The sequence below is a fragment of the Moschus berezovskii genome, chromosome 24 (genome assembly GCF_049115385.1).
Source record: "Moschus berezovskii isolate FMDL1 chromosome 24, NW_MosBer_1.0, whole genome shotgun sequence".
Taxonomy (NCBI): Eukaryota; Metazoa; Chordata; class Mammalia; order Artiodactyla; family Moschidae; genus Moschus; species Moschus berezovskii.
This window is the reverse complement of record NC_142483.1, coordinates 21322031-21342284: the sequence shown is the minus strand read 5'-3', so window position 1 is coordinate 21342284 and position 20254 is coordinate 21322031. Positions and strand designations below refer to the sequence as shown.

Genomic DNA, 20254 nt, shown 5'->3' with positions numbered 1-20254 from the left:
AAATTTTTAAAAATAAAAATTCCTTTCAAAGTGCCAACTATAGTCATATGAACACATGAGATGACTCTGCAGTCAAATAATAATCTCTTTGACCTTCAACAACAAAAATGGCAAGAACCAAAAAGAAAAAAATCCTCATGAGATTAAAATTTTTCCCAGGGCAGAGGAAATCTAGTGATCATTTTGCCCTCAACTCCCAAACTAGCACTTATTAAGCATTTGATAGATGGACACTATGATCAAAGGGGTTTAAAGTTCACTTACACAAAACAGACAAGAACCCCTCAAATCACATCAATTCATCTCTCCTCCATCTCCTTGCTGCTGGATTATAATAACACACACAGCCTTTTCTGACTAATAGTATACTTTCCTACCAATGTTCCCTGTGCTAGGATGTCTTCTTCCAAAGTCCATGCAAGATATTTTCAGGAGATTCAGCCATAAAGTCTTGGACAGAAAGTCAGGCTAAGCTCTTTGCTTCAAGGATAATCAAAATGGTGTTGGAGTGATGATGAGAATATGGTCAAGTATTTCTTCACTTACCCCTTCAACAAGTCTATATGATGGGCTTCAATCAGCTAGAAGAAGTAAATGGTAACCCTGGCCAAGAACAGAGGAGATGGCCTGGGAGTAACAAGAGGCAGTCTGACGTCATGAAGACCTTGGTTCAAGTCACCCAGGTACTGCCTGCTTTCCTTGCCTTTCTATGTAATGGGGAACATGAGAGTTGTATCTCAGAGGGTTTCCAGAGGATTTAGTGATGGCTGCAGGGCAAATTACACCCTGACCTGGTGCAGAGCCAGCAGGTACCAGCACATTAGCAGTGAGGAGTCTGTTTTCAAACCTGTCACCTGCCCCTTGGTTTCTGACTTCTTTTTTCCAAATTCCACAAGGAGCTATTGGCTTCCAAAGTCATCGCTTAATGATACAATCCCGAGACAGCCACAGTTCTTTCCTGGGTCTTGCAATCAATTTGTAGAGAGAACAATCTACATGTCAGGGGTACTTATGATGAAAAGTTTGTAAAAACAAAAATGCTGTCTCTTTGTTTGCTGTGAGGCCACTTGGTACTTGACACGTCCCAGAAGAAAGCACTGCCTGCATCTCTGACTTTCTAATGCTCACCAGTGTCTTCTCTGATGGTGAAACTTAACACACATGCAGACAGGAGCACAGACACACACGTCCTGCTGACCAATAATCCTACAGCGAAACCTGGACCGACAACCACTCTGAACGTGAAGAGACCTGCCACCCCTCCCAGGGCCACGTCCTCATCATTCTCCCTCCCCACCCCAAAAAGTAACCGCCATCCTTTTCTTTTAAATAATCGCTATTTGCTTTTCTTATACTTTTACCACCTACATGCGTACTCCTAAACAACAGAATAGGTCTTCCCTTTCTTTTTTCAAAAGTTTCATTTTTTAATCGGTAGAAACTTGCTTTACAATGCTGTGTTGGGTTCTGGTTCCCCATCCCCACCTTTTTTTTTTTTTTTTTTAAACATTTGGAGAACATCCAGTGCCTTCTTTAGGCTCCTGCATCACTTTACAGATGTGCCCATGTTGGTGAGAGCCACGAGATTCCACACGTTTTTCACTGGGGTGAATTGTTTCGTTGTATAACCACACTTTGTTGTATTTCTCGAGCTTGCTAACAACGGGCATCAGAGGCACTTCCGGGTTTTGGCAGTCAGGAAAAACAATGAACGCCACATTCTCATACACAGCTCACGGCGCGCTTTTATCCGAGTTTTTCTAGGGGACCTAACAGCAGTGCAACTACTGAATCAATTCGACTAGACACTGCCAAACCATTGCCAGGAGACCTGAGAATTCCTGGCATTCATATCCTTGCCAACACTTGATATGGTCAGGATTTTTAATATTTGACTACCTGGTGCATGGTGCCAGATTATTTTTGATCTTTGTGAATGTAATATCTTTGAGAAATTAACATATAATACACATGTGCTATTATTTAGTTTGCAAATAGTCAAATGCACAAATCTAAGGGGACAGCACGGTAAATGTTTGTATTATACTTATGACATCTAATCATTTTCCAGATCTATAACACTGCTAATGCCCGGGAGACTTCTTTGGGTCCTTTCTCATCCAGTGTATATACGCCTTTACCACACTATTCTGCCTCTTACCACCAAGATTAGTTTTGTCTGTATTAGAACTCTACATAAATAGAACCAGGCAGCACACGCTCTTTCATTTTTGTGTGAAGCAAGCTCATCATTTTACACTGCTGTAGACTATTCCCTCATTATGAACAGACCAAACCTTGTGTGTCTAGGCTCCTCTTAGAGGACATCTGGGCTGTTTCCACTTGGGGGTCATTATAAACAAAGCTCCTGTGAACAAATGCTTCTGTGGCTATTTTTCTTGGGTATACACCTACATGTGGAATAGCTGGCTCAGAGGGTAAGGCTACACAGCCTTTGGAAAGGCTGCACCATCTGCAGTCCCCACAGTACCTCTCCTGGAGAGTCAACAGTGTGCTCAGCGCTAGTTTTTTTTTTTAAATAGTCTATCTGTGGCAGTGGCAGTTGACAAGGCAAAGCCTACCCACTGCTTTAGAAGGAATTCAGATTGTTTCGTGACTGGAGTCCCTTCCAGGTTAGCGTCGATCATGGACACCTCAATCCTCGCAGGTGGGATATGGAGAACAGAACAGATGCAGACACACCAGATCTCACCTCTGAATGAAAACCCTTGGCTGGTAGTCACATAGATTTGCAGGATTTATGTCATCACTGCCCTTTCTGCAAGGTGCCTAGATTGAGTCTAACTATTCTTGGACTTTGTCCATAGACTCGGTGAGTGGATGATATCCCAGAGCAGGGGAGAAGACGAGTAAAAATTACCCTCTAAGTGAGCCCACTGAATAAACTAGGCAGTTAGGGGAGGCGTTCTGCAAAGAAAGCTTTGATCTTTCATAGACTCAACTTCCGCTGTGCTGAGTTTTAACAAGAAAAGCCTGTAGGAGCCTCACTGTGTGACACCGCTAGAAAGGCATTCTCAGGGGCTAATGTACGCACACTTTCACTGATAACTTTCTCAGAAGTGTGCGAGAAGGGAAGATGGAGAGAAGAGCCATCTCATTCTGCCTGATGTCTGAGGCCACTTCTAACTCCTTACGTTTCCTGTGAATGAGGACGATGCCTTCCTGCTCATTAAAGTAGTACATTCAGTGGAAGAAGAAATCACAAAGAGCAAGGGGATGATAAAAGAGAAAGAGCCCGTCAAGGCTCAGGCCTTCCCTGCTGGTGCAGTGGCTAAGACTCTGCACTCCAATGCAACGTTAGTCCCTGGTCAGGGAACTAGACCCCACGTGCCACAACTAAGGTCCTGCATGTCACCACTAAGACACGGCACAGCCAAACACGTAAGTAAATAAAAATGAATGTCAAAAAACATAAAAAAAAAGACAACAGTAAAAGGCCAACAATCAAACTATCACTACTATCAAATTTCCTTCCAAAACAAACCAAAAAAACCCGAATCTTTCTTAGGTGATTGACAAGAGGGAATGGTTTGTCTTCCGATGCCCAATAGCATTCTAGACTAAGTGTATGTAGAGTCTGCTGGGTTTTCTTTGGGTAGATATTATGAAAAAGAATAGAAAGCAGACAGTCTGAAAATTGAAAGAAAACTAATACATCCCTTTTCACTGAAAGATTATACAAGGTCCGTTTCTTAGCACTGGTCAATTGGGTACAAAGTACTTATAAGGGAATTGGTATCTTTTTATACTAATTCAGGCTTTTATACCAATTCACATACAAGTTTATTTTTTTAATGGGTTTTGAAAAAATTATAATTAGACTAAATTCTTTGAAACCAATTATTTCTGTCAGGCGTGGCTACTCACAATCCTGGTTCTTACATACACAAATCATTGCGAGTCAGGGCAGTGAATATGGTTCAGCTTCTTTCCTTTCCAGCAGACGCGAGTGGTACTGTAAATAAATTCTCTGATTAGATACAGTTTAGTGCTTCAATCTGTGGCGCAAGAGATAGACAGGATCAGATTCAATGGCAAATCACCTCTCTTCATTCTATTTCTTCACGCCTCTCAAGTTTGTAAAAATCACAATTTACATAGAAAAATGAACCCTTAAGAGAGCGCACTTTCCGCTGCCAAGAGGTTTCCAGGTATCTCTCCCCAGCATGAGAGAAGCCAGGTCTCGGAGCTCAGAGTCTCAAACATGCCAGCTCTATGCTGGTGCTGCTTGAAACCTTAGGCTCCCTTCTCTGCCTGGACAATGTTTATGCACTGTTTAGGTCTCAAGGGTCATTTTGTCTGAGACGCCTGCTCTGTAATCCCAAGTCTGAGTAAAGTCTGTAACTACATATTTAAACTTATGTCTCTCCTGACTGTCTATAAACTCAGCTGTGCTCTCTCTCTATGCGTCCCTTCATGGTGTACTAAGATTAGGTGCTTAATAAGTGCACACAAAAGGAGCAAGCAGTGCCTGTAAGAAGCTCTGCACATTTGAAAAGTGAGAGGCACAAGTCATCAACTTTTTGGCAAGGTGATCAGGAAAACGTCTTTGGAAGGAAAATGTAAACGGCTGGACCAGTCACGGGAGAACCCCTAAGATCTTCCTTCTAGAGACAAGCTGCTGTGAGGAGGCTTCTCAGCCGCTGTACCTCCAGGGAGACCGGTTGTGTTAGGATGTTCTAGTCAGTGACCACATCGGGTAAGGTGGGGTCACTCCTGCACATAGAGGACCCCTCTTATGGGCAGCCCTGTCTCTGGGGTTCCCCTAGGGCCCAGCTGAAACTTCCTTAGAGATGCTTTCAGCCAGTCCTCCTAGCTTTCCTCTCTTTGGAGGTGTCAGACCTGTATTGGGGTTCTAGTGCTCTCCCCACCCGCTCCTGCTCCCTCTCCTCTTTATCCTTTCCAGGCAGTCTCTTCCTACCAAAACATGGCCTGCCCTTGAAATTCAATCTTGGCATCTGCTTCACAGGGGACACTAGTGACCAAAGGCCAGTGGTTGGCTAGTGGAACCAGATTCCTCATTGCCATTTCAGCTGGAAGAATATGTAAGATTCTTCCTATTAAAAAAAATTCACTTAACAAGAAATTAATATTCTAAGATAAGACTCCCAGAGCTGAGGAAATAAAAGACGATGGTGAACTGGAACAGAAATCCGTATTGATTTCTTCTTTGTGCATGTCCCTATCATCGTTCCCAAGCCAGACACTCTGTGAAGGGCATGATTATTTATGTCTCATCACATTAACAGAGCATTCAAATCCCTCATAGGATCTTCAACTCAAAACACTTCTAGTTCCAAGAGGAGCTTTTTTTTCTTTTAAGCAATTTCAGATGTTTCTTCTCTTTTGGAAGAACGACAGAAATGATGGGAGTTATCAAAACGAGAGCCAGCCATGGCCCAGGAACAGAGGGCAAAATCAAGTTTCCAAGACATTATCCTACTTCTTTCTCTTCCCAATGAAAGCAAAGCCTGAGCAGCCTTTAGTTCCTCCTCTTCTTTTTCCAATTTTATATTCTGATATTTTTTACCTATTTGCATCTTTACTTGATTCACTCTTTTGGCTAACATTCCTGAGGATCTATTAGCTGTTAAATACACATGGGTTCTGCTCCCATGAAGCTTACACTTTAGTAGGAGATAACACAGTGCTAAATGGACTTCCCTGGTGGCTCAGTGGTAAAGAACCCACCCGCCAATGCAGGAGGTACAAGAGATGATGGTTCAACCTCTGGGTGAAGAAGATCCCCTGGAGGAGGGCAGCATGGCAACCCACTCCAGTATTCCTGCCTGGGAAATCCCACGGACAAAGGCGTCTGGGAGCCTACAGTCTATAGGGTTGCAAAGAGTCGGACACAACTGAGCGACTGAGCACACTCACACAGGAGGAAATACACAACATTATTTCAGATACCTTTAATGGGGTCGCAAAGAGTCGGACACGATTGAGCGACTGAACAGAACTGAACTGAACTGAAGAGCTTCAGAGGAAGAAACCCAAGATGGAATCACAAGGAATGATGGGAGTGGGGAGCCGGTGGGGAGTTGGGTAGGATAAAGGAAGAATTGTCTGAGGAAGCGAGATCTGAACGAAGACCTGAAATAATTAGAGGCAGACAGCTGGGTTCTGAGCTGAACTGATCTGGCAGAGGAAACAGAAAGAGCAGACACAAAGACTGGAAGGGTGACAGTCTAGGCAGGCCAGGGGGAGAGGGGGTGGCATTCATCTCCTCCTGGGTCCCTGAGGGCTGGCCTGCGTCTGTCCTCACCAGTGCATCAGACTGAGCGGGCATGCAACATTTCTGCGGAATAAACAAGTGATCTTGCTCAGAGGGGCTCAAAAGGCAGCTGCTGAACCAGCTAGGGCGTGGCAAAGCCGAGATCCCCACCAAGGCCAGTGCAGCTCCAAAGCCCATCCTCTCTCCGCCACCACAAGACCTGATGAGGCCTGTGCTGGAACATGGAAGGCATCCTCTCCCAGAATGGCTGGGACTCCCTCCTGGGCTAGGTTGCTTTGTTCGCGGAAGTGACTTTGCAGTTCCTCACCTCAGCTTGGCACACGTCTGGGTGCCCTTTGTGGTATATGTTACTTAACATAATCAGGATAAAAGTCAGACATTAGAAACCTTGATCCAAGTTCCATAATTGGGCATGATGAATAATTCAAGGAAGCCCTAGGGCTATGCCAGCCATGTGTGCCCAAACCAAGAGCAGCTTTTGACCAGAAGACTAAAGTTGAAATGAACATACTCACAAATAGGAATGCTCAAGCCTTCCTGTCAAATATCAATGATTAATAAACAGAGTTGGGGAAGAATAGATATATGTATATGTGTGGCTGAGTCCTTTAGCTGTTCACCTGAAAGTATCACAGCATTGTTAATCGGCTATACCCCAATGCAAAATACAAAATTTTAAAAAGGGGCATTTCCAGATTTTAAGAGACAAAAGAAACACATTCCCTTGTGTGTTAAAGAAGAAATCTGTCCACCCCTCCAGGGGATAAAGACTTCTGAGTTACATTAACATGAATGATGAGTTCTAAAAATTAAGAAAAGAAGAAGTGAACTTCCTTTGCAGCTATTTTTCGCAGGTCTCCTCTGACTTTGCAATTATGAGGTAGAGTTGAAACCACATCGTGGGCATCCCTGCCAGAACAGGTACCACATCCCTACACATAACAGCCTCTTAGAGGGTAATTGTGGAGAATGAAGAAGGATAACACGATCATGCCAGCATGCAGCTCATGAACCAAATGATCACAATGCAGCGCGTTTGCTGAGATCAGGGGACTAAGGGACGAAAGGAAGCCTACTGCTTCTCTCTAACAGATGGCATCTCCTTCACTGATCATTGTGGAAACAATGACAGATGCCACAGACCCAGTCAAGTGCCACAGCTGATGGAGCACTTCCTCTTAGGCTGAAGAAGAGGTACCTGTTTTAAAGATTTTAGAATTCTTTGTGGGGTGACTGCATTATAACAACAAGAAGAGCCAGGGGGAAGGAAGGCCTGTCCATCATCCAGTACATTCAGAACCCCCCAAGCTCATCATCTACACAATGGGCTGGAATTTCAAAAAGCTGTTTCATCAATGGAGATTTCTAGGGCATTCTCTGAGAAAGAGCTCAGAGAACACAGCATGTTGCCCGACACCAACATCCTATATTGCTAGCCTCTACCTTCTAAACTGCTATCAACTTCATGTCACCAAGGGGCAGACAGCCTAAGAGTTGGCAAAAGTGTTTTGCTCCCTAAGGGAACTGTCCATACCACCTACTTCCCAATTTTGTGTGAGGGGATTTCTTCAGAAATGGAGAAGCAATGGGAATTTCCTACAGTGAAAACCTCAATGGGGTGTTTTCAAGTCATCCTACTCTTCTGCATTTACTAGGTTTATTCTTGTTACCTGCTGTACGATTGAACAGGTCTAAGAGCAGAAGAATTAATCCCAAATCCTACTTGCTTCCACTGAACACTGGTTTTGTTTCCCTGAGAGAAAGCGGGTAAAATGTTTGTTAAGTTCAGCAGAGTTGGCTAATGTGGAAAGACACCCTCCCAGAAAGCTGTGAAGATGTTTTATCACAGCCGTGGAGATGAAGGGGAGATTTATTATGGTTACTAATGCTACTTCTGTCAATGTCTTTGGAATTCTAATTAGATTATTAAAACTTTGCAAATCATTACATTACTTCTCGACTCCACACCTCCCCGTGACAGGGTACTTTTGAAATTAGACGATCCTGATGTCATAGGTAATGATGCATTGCCAATAATAAAGTTGCAGGGAAATTCCTCCAATAAAAAAAGGTTGGGTAAGACAGAACCCATCTATCTTACTTTCTCTCCCAGCTTTATGCTTGAGGATACGACATGTCTGCTGCACAGAACACGGCCCAGCGTTTTCCATTCCAGTAGCTGATGGCACTGGTTCACATGCAGCAAAGTTTAATGACTTGTCAGGGTTACTCAAACTTCAGTTCAGTTCAGTTCAGTCGCTCAGTCGTGTCCGACTCTCCGCGACCCCATGAATCACAGCACGCCAGGCCTCCCTGTCCATCACCAACTCCCGGAGTTCACTCAAACTCATGTCCACAGAGTCAGTGATGCCATCCAGCCATCTCATTCTCGGTCATCCCCTTCTCCTCCCGCCCCCAACCTTTCCCAGCATCAGAGTCTTTTCCAGTGAGTCAACTCGTCGCATGAGGTGGCCAAAGTATTGCAGTTTCAGCTTTAGCATCAGTCCCTCCAATGAACATCCAGGATTGATCTCCTTTAGAATGGACTGGTTGGATCTCCTTGCAGTATAAGGGACTCTCAAGAGTCTTCTCCAACACCACAGTTCAAAAGCATCGATTCTTCGGCGATCAGCTTTCTTCACAGTCCAACTCTCACATCCATACATGACCACAGGAAAAACCATAGCCTTGACTAGATGGACCTTGGTTGGCAAAGTAATGTCTCTGCTTTTTAATATACTATCAAGGTTGGTCATAACTTTCCTTCCAAGGAGCAAGCGTCTTTTAATTTCATGGCTGCAATCAGCATCTGCAGTGATTTTGGAGCCCAAAAAAACAAAGTCTGACACTGTTTCCACTGTTTTTCCATCTATTTCCCATGAAGTGATGGGACCAGATGCCATGATCTTTGTTTTCTGAATGTTGAGCTTCAAGCCAACCTTTTCACTCTCCTCTTTCACTTTCATCAAGAGGCCTTTGAGTTCCTCTTCACTTTCTGCCATAAGGGTGGTACTCAAACTTACTCCCCAAAATCTCAGAGGTAAATCAAGAAATTCATAAATGAAAAGTTACTTGAAAAAGGAATCAATTTAGGATAGCTATGAGGCAGGTGGCAGGTTCAGTGTGTATGAATGGTACCTCTTAAGAGGTTCTGATTGATAACATATGCATTCTGAATGGGACCTGAAGAGAAACAAATGGCTTACTGTTAACCCAGATCCATTTGCAGGTAATAAATGGGCGTGCTTTTTACCCATCAAATAATGGCTTGCATGCCCTTCACCATCAGGGCATGAGGAATGGGTGTCACGCTCCGTCCTCTGCGAGATAACCCACTCCTTCAGGTGGAGACCTTAGCCCTCCCCACCCCAGCAAAAGGGAAGTGTACGCCACTGCCTTACCGTGATGGACGACGCCCTTCAACCCGTGGATAATAGGATCCAGTGCGGAATTGTCCCTTGGACTGACCTACATGTAAAGGAAACATGATTGGTTAAATCTGTTCTGGCATCAGACACAAAAGTCTCAGTTTAATCTTCTAAAGAGAAGGGGGAGGGGGATGTTATCGAGCAAGCTGCTTGGGTCTCACACACAACATGCCTCTCACTAAACACAGGAGATTTATGACATCATAAAATCAAGTGAGGAAGGCTAAATCAAAAGAGAGAAACTTCTCGGAATACATCAGAACAGGAGAGAAACACTGTTGTCCCAGCAAGATCTTAAAAAGCAAGCAGACTTTCCCCTTGCTTTGTTTTATTAAAAGTAGACCCCAACAGACTAAAAAGTCATTGAAAGTCATCAGAGAGCAATCCATCATTGACCAAATATTTCAATACCTTTCTGTGATTTTTTTTCTCTTCTTTTTTGAAAATGGATTTGTTCCCTGCCAGCCCTCTCTCCTTTATAAGGATCCCAGTCCCATGTGCCTTAACTTACGCACAAAGAGGCATTTCTGAGTCACTCAGGCAGGGCAAACATTCAGAGCAAAGGAGCTCAAAGAGACAGTGTCTCCAACCTTGATTGCCCCCTGGAGCTTTCTTTTTTTCCCCCTTTCTTTCTTTTTTAAATTTTGGCCGTGTTGCACCCTTTGCCAGATATTTCAGTTCCCAGACCATGGACTGAATGCAGGCCACAGCAGTGGAAGCGCCAATCCTAACCATTAAACCACCAGGGAACACCTCTTCTCCTCCTCCTGGAGTTTTTAATCCCCTCAAATGTCAAGCTTCTTTGATCCTGACTCACATACTTTCCCCTTAACTTCTGATACTGCTCAATATAACTCTCAATCTTCTCTTTTCCAGAAGATTAAAATTTCACCAGCATGTTACAATTTTGGTTTTTAAGTTCTTTCTTTGAGATCCATATTGAGATAGCAACAAATGAAATGATCTTTGCTTCCAAAGAATTCAGCAATGGGTAGCAGGGGAAGCGTAGAGGAGGAAATGGCAACCCACTCCAGTGTTCTTGCCTGGAGAATCCCAGGGACGGGGGAGCCTGGTGGGCTTCCGTCTATGGGGTCACACAGAGTTGGACACGACTGAAGTGACTTAGCAGCAGCAGCAGCAGGGGAAGCGAGCAGGGGACAAACACATCAGGACTGGCCATTAATCACATTTAGGATCTTAGGGCATGAGAATCAGAAGGGCCACAATACGATTTTCTCTGCTTTTGTGTATACTGAACTTCTTCCAACTGAGTTTCTCCAAATCCATTATCTATTACCAGTGTATCTCCTGAAACTTCTTTTTGTTTCAGGGATGTTATTTACATTTAAGCCACTTCTAACATAATACAGTTGAGATATTGATGAACCTTTCAACATGTAGCAAGACCCAACTTGATGTTTCCTGGGTTAGTCCAGGGGAATCCGGGGCGACCGTAGGTTAAATTTTAAGGTAACTGAAAAAATGGGTGCACCTCTTCCTCCCTTACAATTCTCCTTGTCTGGCTGCCAGTCCTAGTTTGCTCCCTACTGATAAGTCATACTTCACAATATCTTTCTCTCTTCTGCCTCAGCAGAAGTTCAACTAGAGGCATTTTTGCCCATCTCCCACTCCCCATTCTCACCCAGGGGACATGTAATCATGTCTGCAGACACTGCTGGTTGTTATGAGTAAGGTGGGGCTATGAGCACCAAGGGGGTAGAGGCAGGGCTGCTGCTAAACATCCAATAACATTCAGAAAAATGCAAGGAATTAACTAGCCCATGATTCCCACCATGCATTAAGTTGAGACAGAAACACAGAATGGATGCTCTGAGTTAACAGTGATTACATATTAATGTTTGGAGCCCTGAGTTATGACTAAATTCAAACACAGTTGTCACTGTGTATGGGGTTATGTTTATAGACTAATAAAATGAGGTGGAATTTGGTGCTACATCAAAAAGACTACAAGTATTAAAAAAAAGAAGGATCACTGTATCAGAGCACAATGGTAGAATTCTGGAAGCTGTCATGAGTATACCTCCAAAATAGCCTGAGAGGAAGCTCAAACCAGGGGTTTAACATACTGGTTGTATAACAAAACATTCCTGAAAGGCAAACATCCACAGAGCTCCACACAGGGGGGAAAAAAAAATCATATTTGCACCACAGCATAGACTAAGCAAAAATTTAAAACTTAACTAAAATGGAAACGCAATTCAAGAACGCATGATCAGTGAGTATCAGTGAATGGCCAAACTTTAAGAGTGAAAGAATAAAGCAAGACTCCAGACAAACACCCCGTAGCAAGTTGAAGTCAGAGACAAAAACATGGTCCCCCTTCTCCCTTGTCCGGATTCAAGCTGCTGGACATGTTAATGCCAGTTCAACTACTCAAAAGTTATTCTAATGTATGCGGAAAATGGCAAATGGCCACCAACTCCTGCCTTCCCTGTCACACACACCTTGGAAAGGTGGTTTTCTACTCCTCTCATCAAGAGTGCAGATCAATTTCTCTACTCTTTGAAACTGGGCTTGACCACATTTGCTTTGGCCAAAAAGACATTAGCAGACATGATGCAGAGAGAGGCTTATATAGGCACTTGGGTGCAAGGGTTTATACTGTCTTGTTAATCTTTGAAATCTGGAGACCACCAGGTGAGGAACGCCAGGCTCGCCATAAGACAGGACAAGAGACCACAGGAGCCGACACATGCAGTCTCAGCTGAAGCCATCCTGGACCGAGGCCAATGAGCAGACAGGAGAGTCAGTCTATTTGAGACCATCCAGACTTAGAAGGACCACCTGCAGTCTGAAGAGACCAGTCACGTTGGCCCTGACCAGAAGCACCAACCAGCTAATCTAGGGAATGAGAAAGTACCAAGATGATTGTTGTTTTAGCTAATTGGGATCATTCACTAAAGCACAACATTTACCCGAGTTTCATGACTGTGTGCAAAGGTGGAATATGGGGGACAGGCTATGATAGCAACCATCTTCTTAACTAATACACTTTGCTTATTCATGGCTTGTCTGGATGGTTTCTCAATGAGATCTCACAACACAAGACACAGCATTTACCATCAACCTGATCAACTCGTGTGCTTCTACAAAATGGTGTTACCCCTCTTCCATGGTAGCAACATTTAACAGATACTCTGATTTTCCCCCCCTATTTTTTGGCCACACCCTGCAGACTGTGGGATCTTGGTGCCCCAACCAGGGATGGACCCTGTGCCCTCTGCACTGGAAGCGTGGGGTCTTAACCACTGGGCCACCAGGAATGTCCCCTGGATACTCTGATTTTTGATCCCAATAACAGGGGTATGTTCTGTACTCAGGGGAACCCTTTAATGCATTTAGCCTTATCAGATGATGTGAAAGTTCAAAGAAAGTGTTCTAATCCCCTGTGACTTACATCTGCCAATAATGTTGTAGCCCATGAAAAAATAAAATTACCTGGCACCCTAATCCACCTTCAATTTCTGGTTGCTTCTAACTCCACTATCTCTGTCTTTGATTACTCAAGACTCGTCTCATTCAGGCTCAACAGCCTGACCCTAGATTCTAAGCAATCCTGAAAACGAAAAGCCTTCTACAATGTCCATTTACCTACACAGCCTCTACTGCTGGTTTATATGGTTGAGGTTTAGGAGATGGACAGAAAGAGAGAGAAAAATGAAGATTACTGGCTGGTCAAAGTAACTTACTAATAATATGGAACCTACATTCCAGTTCATGTTTTGGATTTAAAAATCAGGATTAGAATCCTAAGAGCATATTAATAAGTGGGTTTGTTCCAGAAAGGCATAAGTCTAACTGAAATAATCCCTTCTACTCACTGCTTCAAGCAATGTGTCACTTAAAAGAAATTCAGAGACATTAGCTAAGCAATTTGAGCAGCTCTGAAATATGCCTACAGAGAAGGTGTACACAGTGACTTCTGATCTCTGCCCAGGATAGAGGAGGCCAAGAGATGGGGGAAGATGGAAATCTTAGAGCTTCAGTGCCTTCATCTGTGACATGGGGATACAATCTCATGGTTTTTTTAATGATATACTAAATTTTTTTTTCAATTTTATCTATTTATTTGGTTGCACCAGGTCTTAGCTGTGGCAGGGAGGATCTTTCACTTGTGACATGTGGGATCTAGTTTCTTGACCAGCAATCGAACCAGGCCTCCTGATTAGGAGCTCAGAGTCTTAGCCACCAGATCACCAGGGAAATCCCCAATCTCATCAAGTTATGAGAATGCAATGCATGAAGCTTGGGGTTAATGCTGAGTCCAAATGCAACACTTCATATGGGCTGCATAGGACTGGGTACCAACCTGACCCAAACACTCAAATGCAAATGAATGTCAAACAGCAGCCATCTTATCCCTGAGACTTCTTAATGCACTTGGCTCTAAAAGCAATAATACCTCCTAAAGTTCAATTTTCAAAAGATGCAAATTTATTTGACATCCACTCCATTTTGTAATATGCCACTCCTGCTAAAACCACACAAGGAGTTTTCCTGACTTTTGAAATTTGCTTCTTTAGTCAAAGAAGTTATGCGGTAAAATGGAGAGGGCAGCAATTGCACAAATGAGCTTAGAATGGACGAGCAGAAATGGACACCGCTTCCTGGAGAGCAGTCCTTTCCTGTTCTCATTGCAAAACGTAGCTTCGGGCACTTCCAATTCGGAGCAGCTTTAATGGCGTTAGTCATCTTCAAAAGGACAGCATGCTGACGCAACAGAGGGCTCTGAATTAAAGCTTGTAAGTTGTCTTTGGATATAACCAGCAGACAGAGGGATATCAGCAATACAGGAAACCACGACATGTAGATTTGAGCAAAAGGCCAAATTTAGATAAACACGGATGATGCCTAAACGTCATAAAATTTTCTTTCTAAATTATAGCTGTAAGGATTCAGCCAACTGTCAATTAAGTAACCAAGTTATTGATAATCTCCAGAGATGTCTCTCTATAATCTAGGCTCTAGAGGCAGACTTCCATTTATTCCTGCTGGAAGCAAAATGACATGGAAGTCGAGAGGCCCTGCCAGACTGCGTGTGTCTGCATTCGGAGATGAGCTGCCATTTACTTTTTCCATCCACTGTGCCATGTGGCCCTTGACTTGGATCCTAATAATCTTCAATCTATCAAGTCCTGGCCATCTGCTGAATAGGATGGCCAAGACAACCTAGTTGCCTTGAATCCGACATCGCCAGCTGCTCTGTTAGTCCTATAAACGTCATATCCAGCCAATACCCTCATGTGGGAAAAAGGATTTATGCCTGCTGAGGGTGAATGGCTACACCATTAACCACGGCTGCGGGGGAAAGTGACGAACAGCAGGACCAGAGGCTCTGCACGTCCTTCCTGAATTGCAGCAATGATGATGCATCCACAATGATGGTTAGCAGGTAACTGTGAACTCAGAAGCTAAAGTGTTTATCAAGAAAAGGGCAGGCATTTCTTAGGAGATCTGATTTCAGATCTGATTCTTCTCTTCATCCACAGCTATCACTTAAAAAGCCACATAGCAAGGATGCTGCAGCTTCTTCCATTCTGACTCCAGCACCTTGGGGACCACTCACTAGGGTTTAGTTCAAGTTGCTCTCAAGATGTTCCTGACAAAAACCATTCATAACTTGGCTATTTTTACCAAACTGCATTCCAAGTTAAGCCTCAGAGACAGAGCACCGACCACATCCCTTTATTAATAAAGAGCTGTGTCCAACTCTTTTGCAACCTCATGGACTGCAGCCCACCCGGCTCCTCTGTCCATGGGATAATCCAGGCAAGAATACTAGAGTGGGTTGCCATTCCCTTTTCCAGGGGATCTTACCGACCCAGGAATCAAACCCGGGTCTCTGACATTGCAGGGAGGTTCTTGACCATCTGAACTAACAGGGATGCCATTAATAAATTAAATGCTTGTCAATAATTCAGAATATATCCACGTTCAAGAAGATAAGAGCATCAGCCTACTGACACTGTTGAAACAATGCTGACCTATATTGAACTGTATTGATCTATATAACACTGATCTATGTTGAAAACATCATTCTTTGCTTGACTCTCCTTTTTAATACAAATATGACTTTTCTTCTTGTACACCCTATACTCTCAGTTTCTAAGGTAGAAATTTCTTTTTCCCTTTTGACATCACAATAACATCTTCTATTCTCTCTGGACTGTCACTGATGCAGTGGGATTGCAAAAAGTGGAATCAGAGGTATTCAAGTGCATTTAGCACCCCACACTGCCGCAGAATAAAGTCAAGGAGAAAACAGAGACACAACCCAGAAGGAGTCACGGCTGATGAAGAAGAGCTCTGAAAGGCTGCAGGACTTCTGAAATGAATGATTTTAGTCTCCTTATCAAGTAGTGGCAAGTAACCAAGTATGAATTCCTGAGCAGGAGGCTTGGATTAACTTCAAATAAAAAATTTCCAGAATCATAGTTAAGCCTAATCTAATGGATATGCAAATCACCACAGAGGTGTCTCACCAGAGAAGGAAGACTTCCCGTCAGAGGGAAAGGTCACGGCCCCATATCATCATCTATTTTCCAGCACTTGACAGGACACACTCCTGAGACTGGTTTCCATCAGCAGATGAGAAAATTCCTAACTCCTCAGCCATGGGAAGGGATTAATATGAAAAAGCAACACAATTATAAATGCTAATAAAATTCACCCTCCTCACTTCCAGTGGCCCTTGAGCATGGACACAGGCTTACTTCCTGTTAATTCATAATATTCACGGAGACTAGTCAATTCACAAGTTATTCATCTCCAGAGAATTAAGATGCATGGCCAGAGAAAGCTACAGATGAAATAAATTTAAAGCTCTCAGTCTGCTTAAACTGACCACTCTCTCTCTCTCTCCTCCCACCTCCCCAGCTCACCAGAGGGTTTACCACTTAATTGTCAGACTTGGCTTAGAGGAGTCTATTACTGGAAAAGCCAACCCGGCAGGGTGACAGGGAGGCCCAGGAGCAAATCTGCAGATCTTGCCAGCAGCAAGCATGCCTACTGTCAATATAGGCGATTTCTCATTTTCATGAGAATCAAACTGCCCTGGGCTCGGTCTACAGTGCCATTTCCTCTAGCCGTGGACTCACTCAACACTCAAAGCCAAAGCAGAAGAGAGCGAGGGAGTGGGCAGACGGGGTACCTGGCGAATGGGACTTCCACAGGGGCCCACATGGTTATTTTTGTCCTTCTTTGTCTTTTTAAATGCATTGCGTTTCAGAGCCAAGAAGATAGTGGGGAAGTCTTTACAGCAGTTCAAGACAGGGTCCCTGAGCCCGCCTGTCCTACCCCTGCCAGCCTTCTCAATGTAAAGGCTGCTGTTGTACTGGGAAGAAGCAAAAGAGAAATTCCAAGCCAGCAAAGTATGACCCAGAGTCTTAAGCTACTGTTTCAAACAGATGTTCTCATGACCTTTGAAATTAAAAAAAAAAAAAAAAAAGAGAGAGAAGCCTGGGGCAAGAGAAGCTTATTTCAGGTTCAGTGCCTTGCCAGCAAGTTTCTCTTGTTTTGGTATCGCAGTGCTGGACAATGTTGACTTTCTCTTGTTCATAATCCTGCCGTGCACTGAAAAGCTCCAACAAAATCAGAGGCTTGGGGGAGAAAGCAGAGCTGACTGTTTCCACATGCAGCAAGTGACTTCAACTAAAACACATTAAATGTGACCTCTCACCCTTGCTTTTCCATTCCCTTGAAGCAAAAAGCTGTTCGGGGCAGTCTATTTACAAAAGACTCGGAATCCAGGGAGCAGGATGTGGGGACTGTTTTAAATCCCCACCAAGTATGCAGCAAGAAAAACATAAGGAGACAAAGCATATGATCCTTTCCTTTAAGATTCCTCCTTAGGAGTAGGTCAGGTCATCATTTTACATAAACTTTAAGTCCAGTAACCATAGATCCAAATGGCATTAGGAAGGATGGGGGAAGACTATATAAATATCACACAGGTATCATATATAAATCATTAAAACAAACCTTGCTCATCTTATAGTTACACATGTGATGGCAGGGCGGGGAGGTGGGCGGAAATGATAGGATCCCTTTAGTTCAAATCCTAAGAACCCAGCTCTTACGCTCATTCACTCAACACACACACTGAGTGCCTTTTGTATGGTGTGACAGGCTGACTCTTAACAAATCTCCCAATGATCCCCACTCCAGGTATTCAGACCCTACAAGTCTCCTCTCTCTGAGGCCGGGCTGATCTAGTGGCCTACAGGAAGTCCCCTATATACAAGCTAGTTCTGTTTCGAGAGTGTGTTTTTCAAATCCAATTTGTTCATAAGTCCAACGAAGTTAGCCTAGGTACCCAACTAACACCATCAGCTATATAGTACTGAACTGTAATAGGTTTATAATACTTTACAAACAATACATAACAAACACAAAAATAAAGAAAATATTTTTAATCTTACAACTGTAGTTGTTGTTTAGTGGCTAAGTCATATCTGACTCTTTGTGACCCCATGGATAGTCTCCTATCAGGCTCCTCTCAGGATCCTCTAAGGGGATCTTCCCAACCCAGGGATCGAACCTGCATCTCCTATATTAGCAGGTAGATTCTTTACCACTGAACCACCAGGGAAGCCTCAATCTTACAGTACTATACTTTGAAAATTACAACAGTACAGTATGACAGCTGGCATACAGTGGCAAGTTTGCATCTTTGAACATTGTAGGGGTCTTACTATGTTTTTACAACAGTAGAATGAGGCAAAAGCAAAGGGAAGTCACTTCTATGATTAGGCAACAAGGGATTCTAATCTCTATCTTGTTAAGCAGACTCTCACCAGTCCCTCGGAGAAGGCAATGGCAAGCCACTCCAGTACTCTTGCCTAGAAAATCCCGTGGATGGAGCAGCCTGGTAGGCTGCAGTCCGTGGGGTCGCTAAGGGTCGGACACGACTGAGCGACTTTACTTTCACTTTTCACTTTCACACATTGGAGAAGGAAATGGCAACCCACTCCAGTGTTCTTGCCTGGAGAATCCCAGGGACGGGGGAGCCTGGTGGGCTTCCGTCTATGGGGTCACACAGAGTCGGACACGACTGAAGTGACTTAGCAGCAGCAGCACCAGTCCCTACTCAGCTGTGAAGAACACAGCCATGCTAGAGGGGCAGGTGTGGCAAGCAACTGCAGGAAACCGAGGTCCTCAGGAAAACAGCCCTGGAAGAACTGAATTCTGCCAACAACCCAAGTGAGAGTGGAATGGATCCTTCCCCAGCTGAACTTTCAGATGAGACACCTGCCCGGCTGACACCCTGCTTTCAGGCTTCTGAGAAACCATGAAGCAGAAGGCTCACAGAAACTGGGAGATGGCAACTGTGTGTTGGTTTAGCCTCTAAGCTTCTAGTAATTTGTGATACAGCAAGAGATACGCACATGTCAACAACAGGGCACTGGGATATGATACTGGACAAATCATGGTGCTTATCCTTTCAGAGCAGAGTCTAGCTCAAACTCACATAGATGGGATGAGTGCCCAGGATTCCTTAAAGAATGCACACTTCGCCTCTATCCTCACTCTGCATCAACTATTAAAAGGCAGCTCCCACCCTTCTGAGTAAACCCTTATCCCTTTTAGACCTAAGCTGCTTTGTTACGTCACAGCTGGAGAGTTTAAGGGGAAGCAATATGTTTAGAATTTAAGTTCTAACCAGGAAAATGTGGTAAAAAAAAAAAAATAATCAGCAATTCTCAAACAATGTCAACAGTTATTGATAATGCATTGTGAGTGAATAGTTTTCAGTAGCTTTTTTGTATAAATAAACATAGAAAACCAGTAAGTGGCAGCACAAAACCTAATATGTTCTTGATGAAATCTGTTCCCAGGCAAGGTGCACAGTGAAACGCCTGGGCGTGAGCAGCTGCTGTTTCTGAGTCATGGCAAGCAAGCCAAAAGCAAACGAATTACACATCCCGATGCTTTTTTTTTTTTCCTTTTTCTTTTGGAGGGGGCATTTCTACTTTGTGCTTTGTTTGGAGCACTGAATGATTGCTCCTATAGTGTAGTCTCTGAAGATTGATTAAGTACCAATCCACTCTCCCAAGCAATACCTCACAGGGCATTTCCTATTCCAAACCACATGCCCACGGGAGGGCTTCGGGGCCTGTCACCCCAAGGTGCCTGTTTCTTGTCACAGTCCTCTAAAATCAAACCCTGAACTGTTCTAACATCCCACTTCATCCACCAATAAACTGATGAAAACTGTTTTCAGCAGACATTGTTAAAGCTGTCAGAGTGTCTGATTAAAAAGCCTTCGCTAAACAATATTTTGGTGGGGGATACAAAAAGATTATTTAAGTGGATAAACATCTTCAAATCCATAAATTAAAGAAATTCCCTCTAAGTAAGTGATACCTCTCAAGAAAAGCCAGCCCCGTCTCAAGGAGGACACAGATGAATAATAACTGAACACTTTGGGCTTTGTATTTAAAATGCACCTGAGTTCAGCAGAGGATAAAATTAAACTGCAACAAGGAAAGACAAAAATCTTTCCCAGCAGGCCCTGATTGATAGAACATGCCATTTGTAGCAGAAC

General features: G+C 43.6%; 1 protein-coding gene across 3 annotated transcripts in view; it reads right to left on the bottom strand.

Annotated features, from left to right (window-relative positions):
- Window positions 1-20254, bottom strand: part of PTPRG (protein tyrosine phosphatase receptor type G) — a 771055-nt gene that overhangs the window by 164876 nt on the left and 585925 nt on the right. For all 3 annotated transcript variants that reach the window (XM_055414236.2, XM_055414235.2, XM_055414238.2), the window contains exon 6: window positions 9661-9727. In XM_055414236.2, the coding sequence (XP_055270211.2) occupies window positions 9661-9727 (67 nt within the window). The remainder of the gene's footprint in view (window positions 1-9660; window positions 9728-20254) is intronic.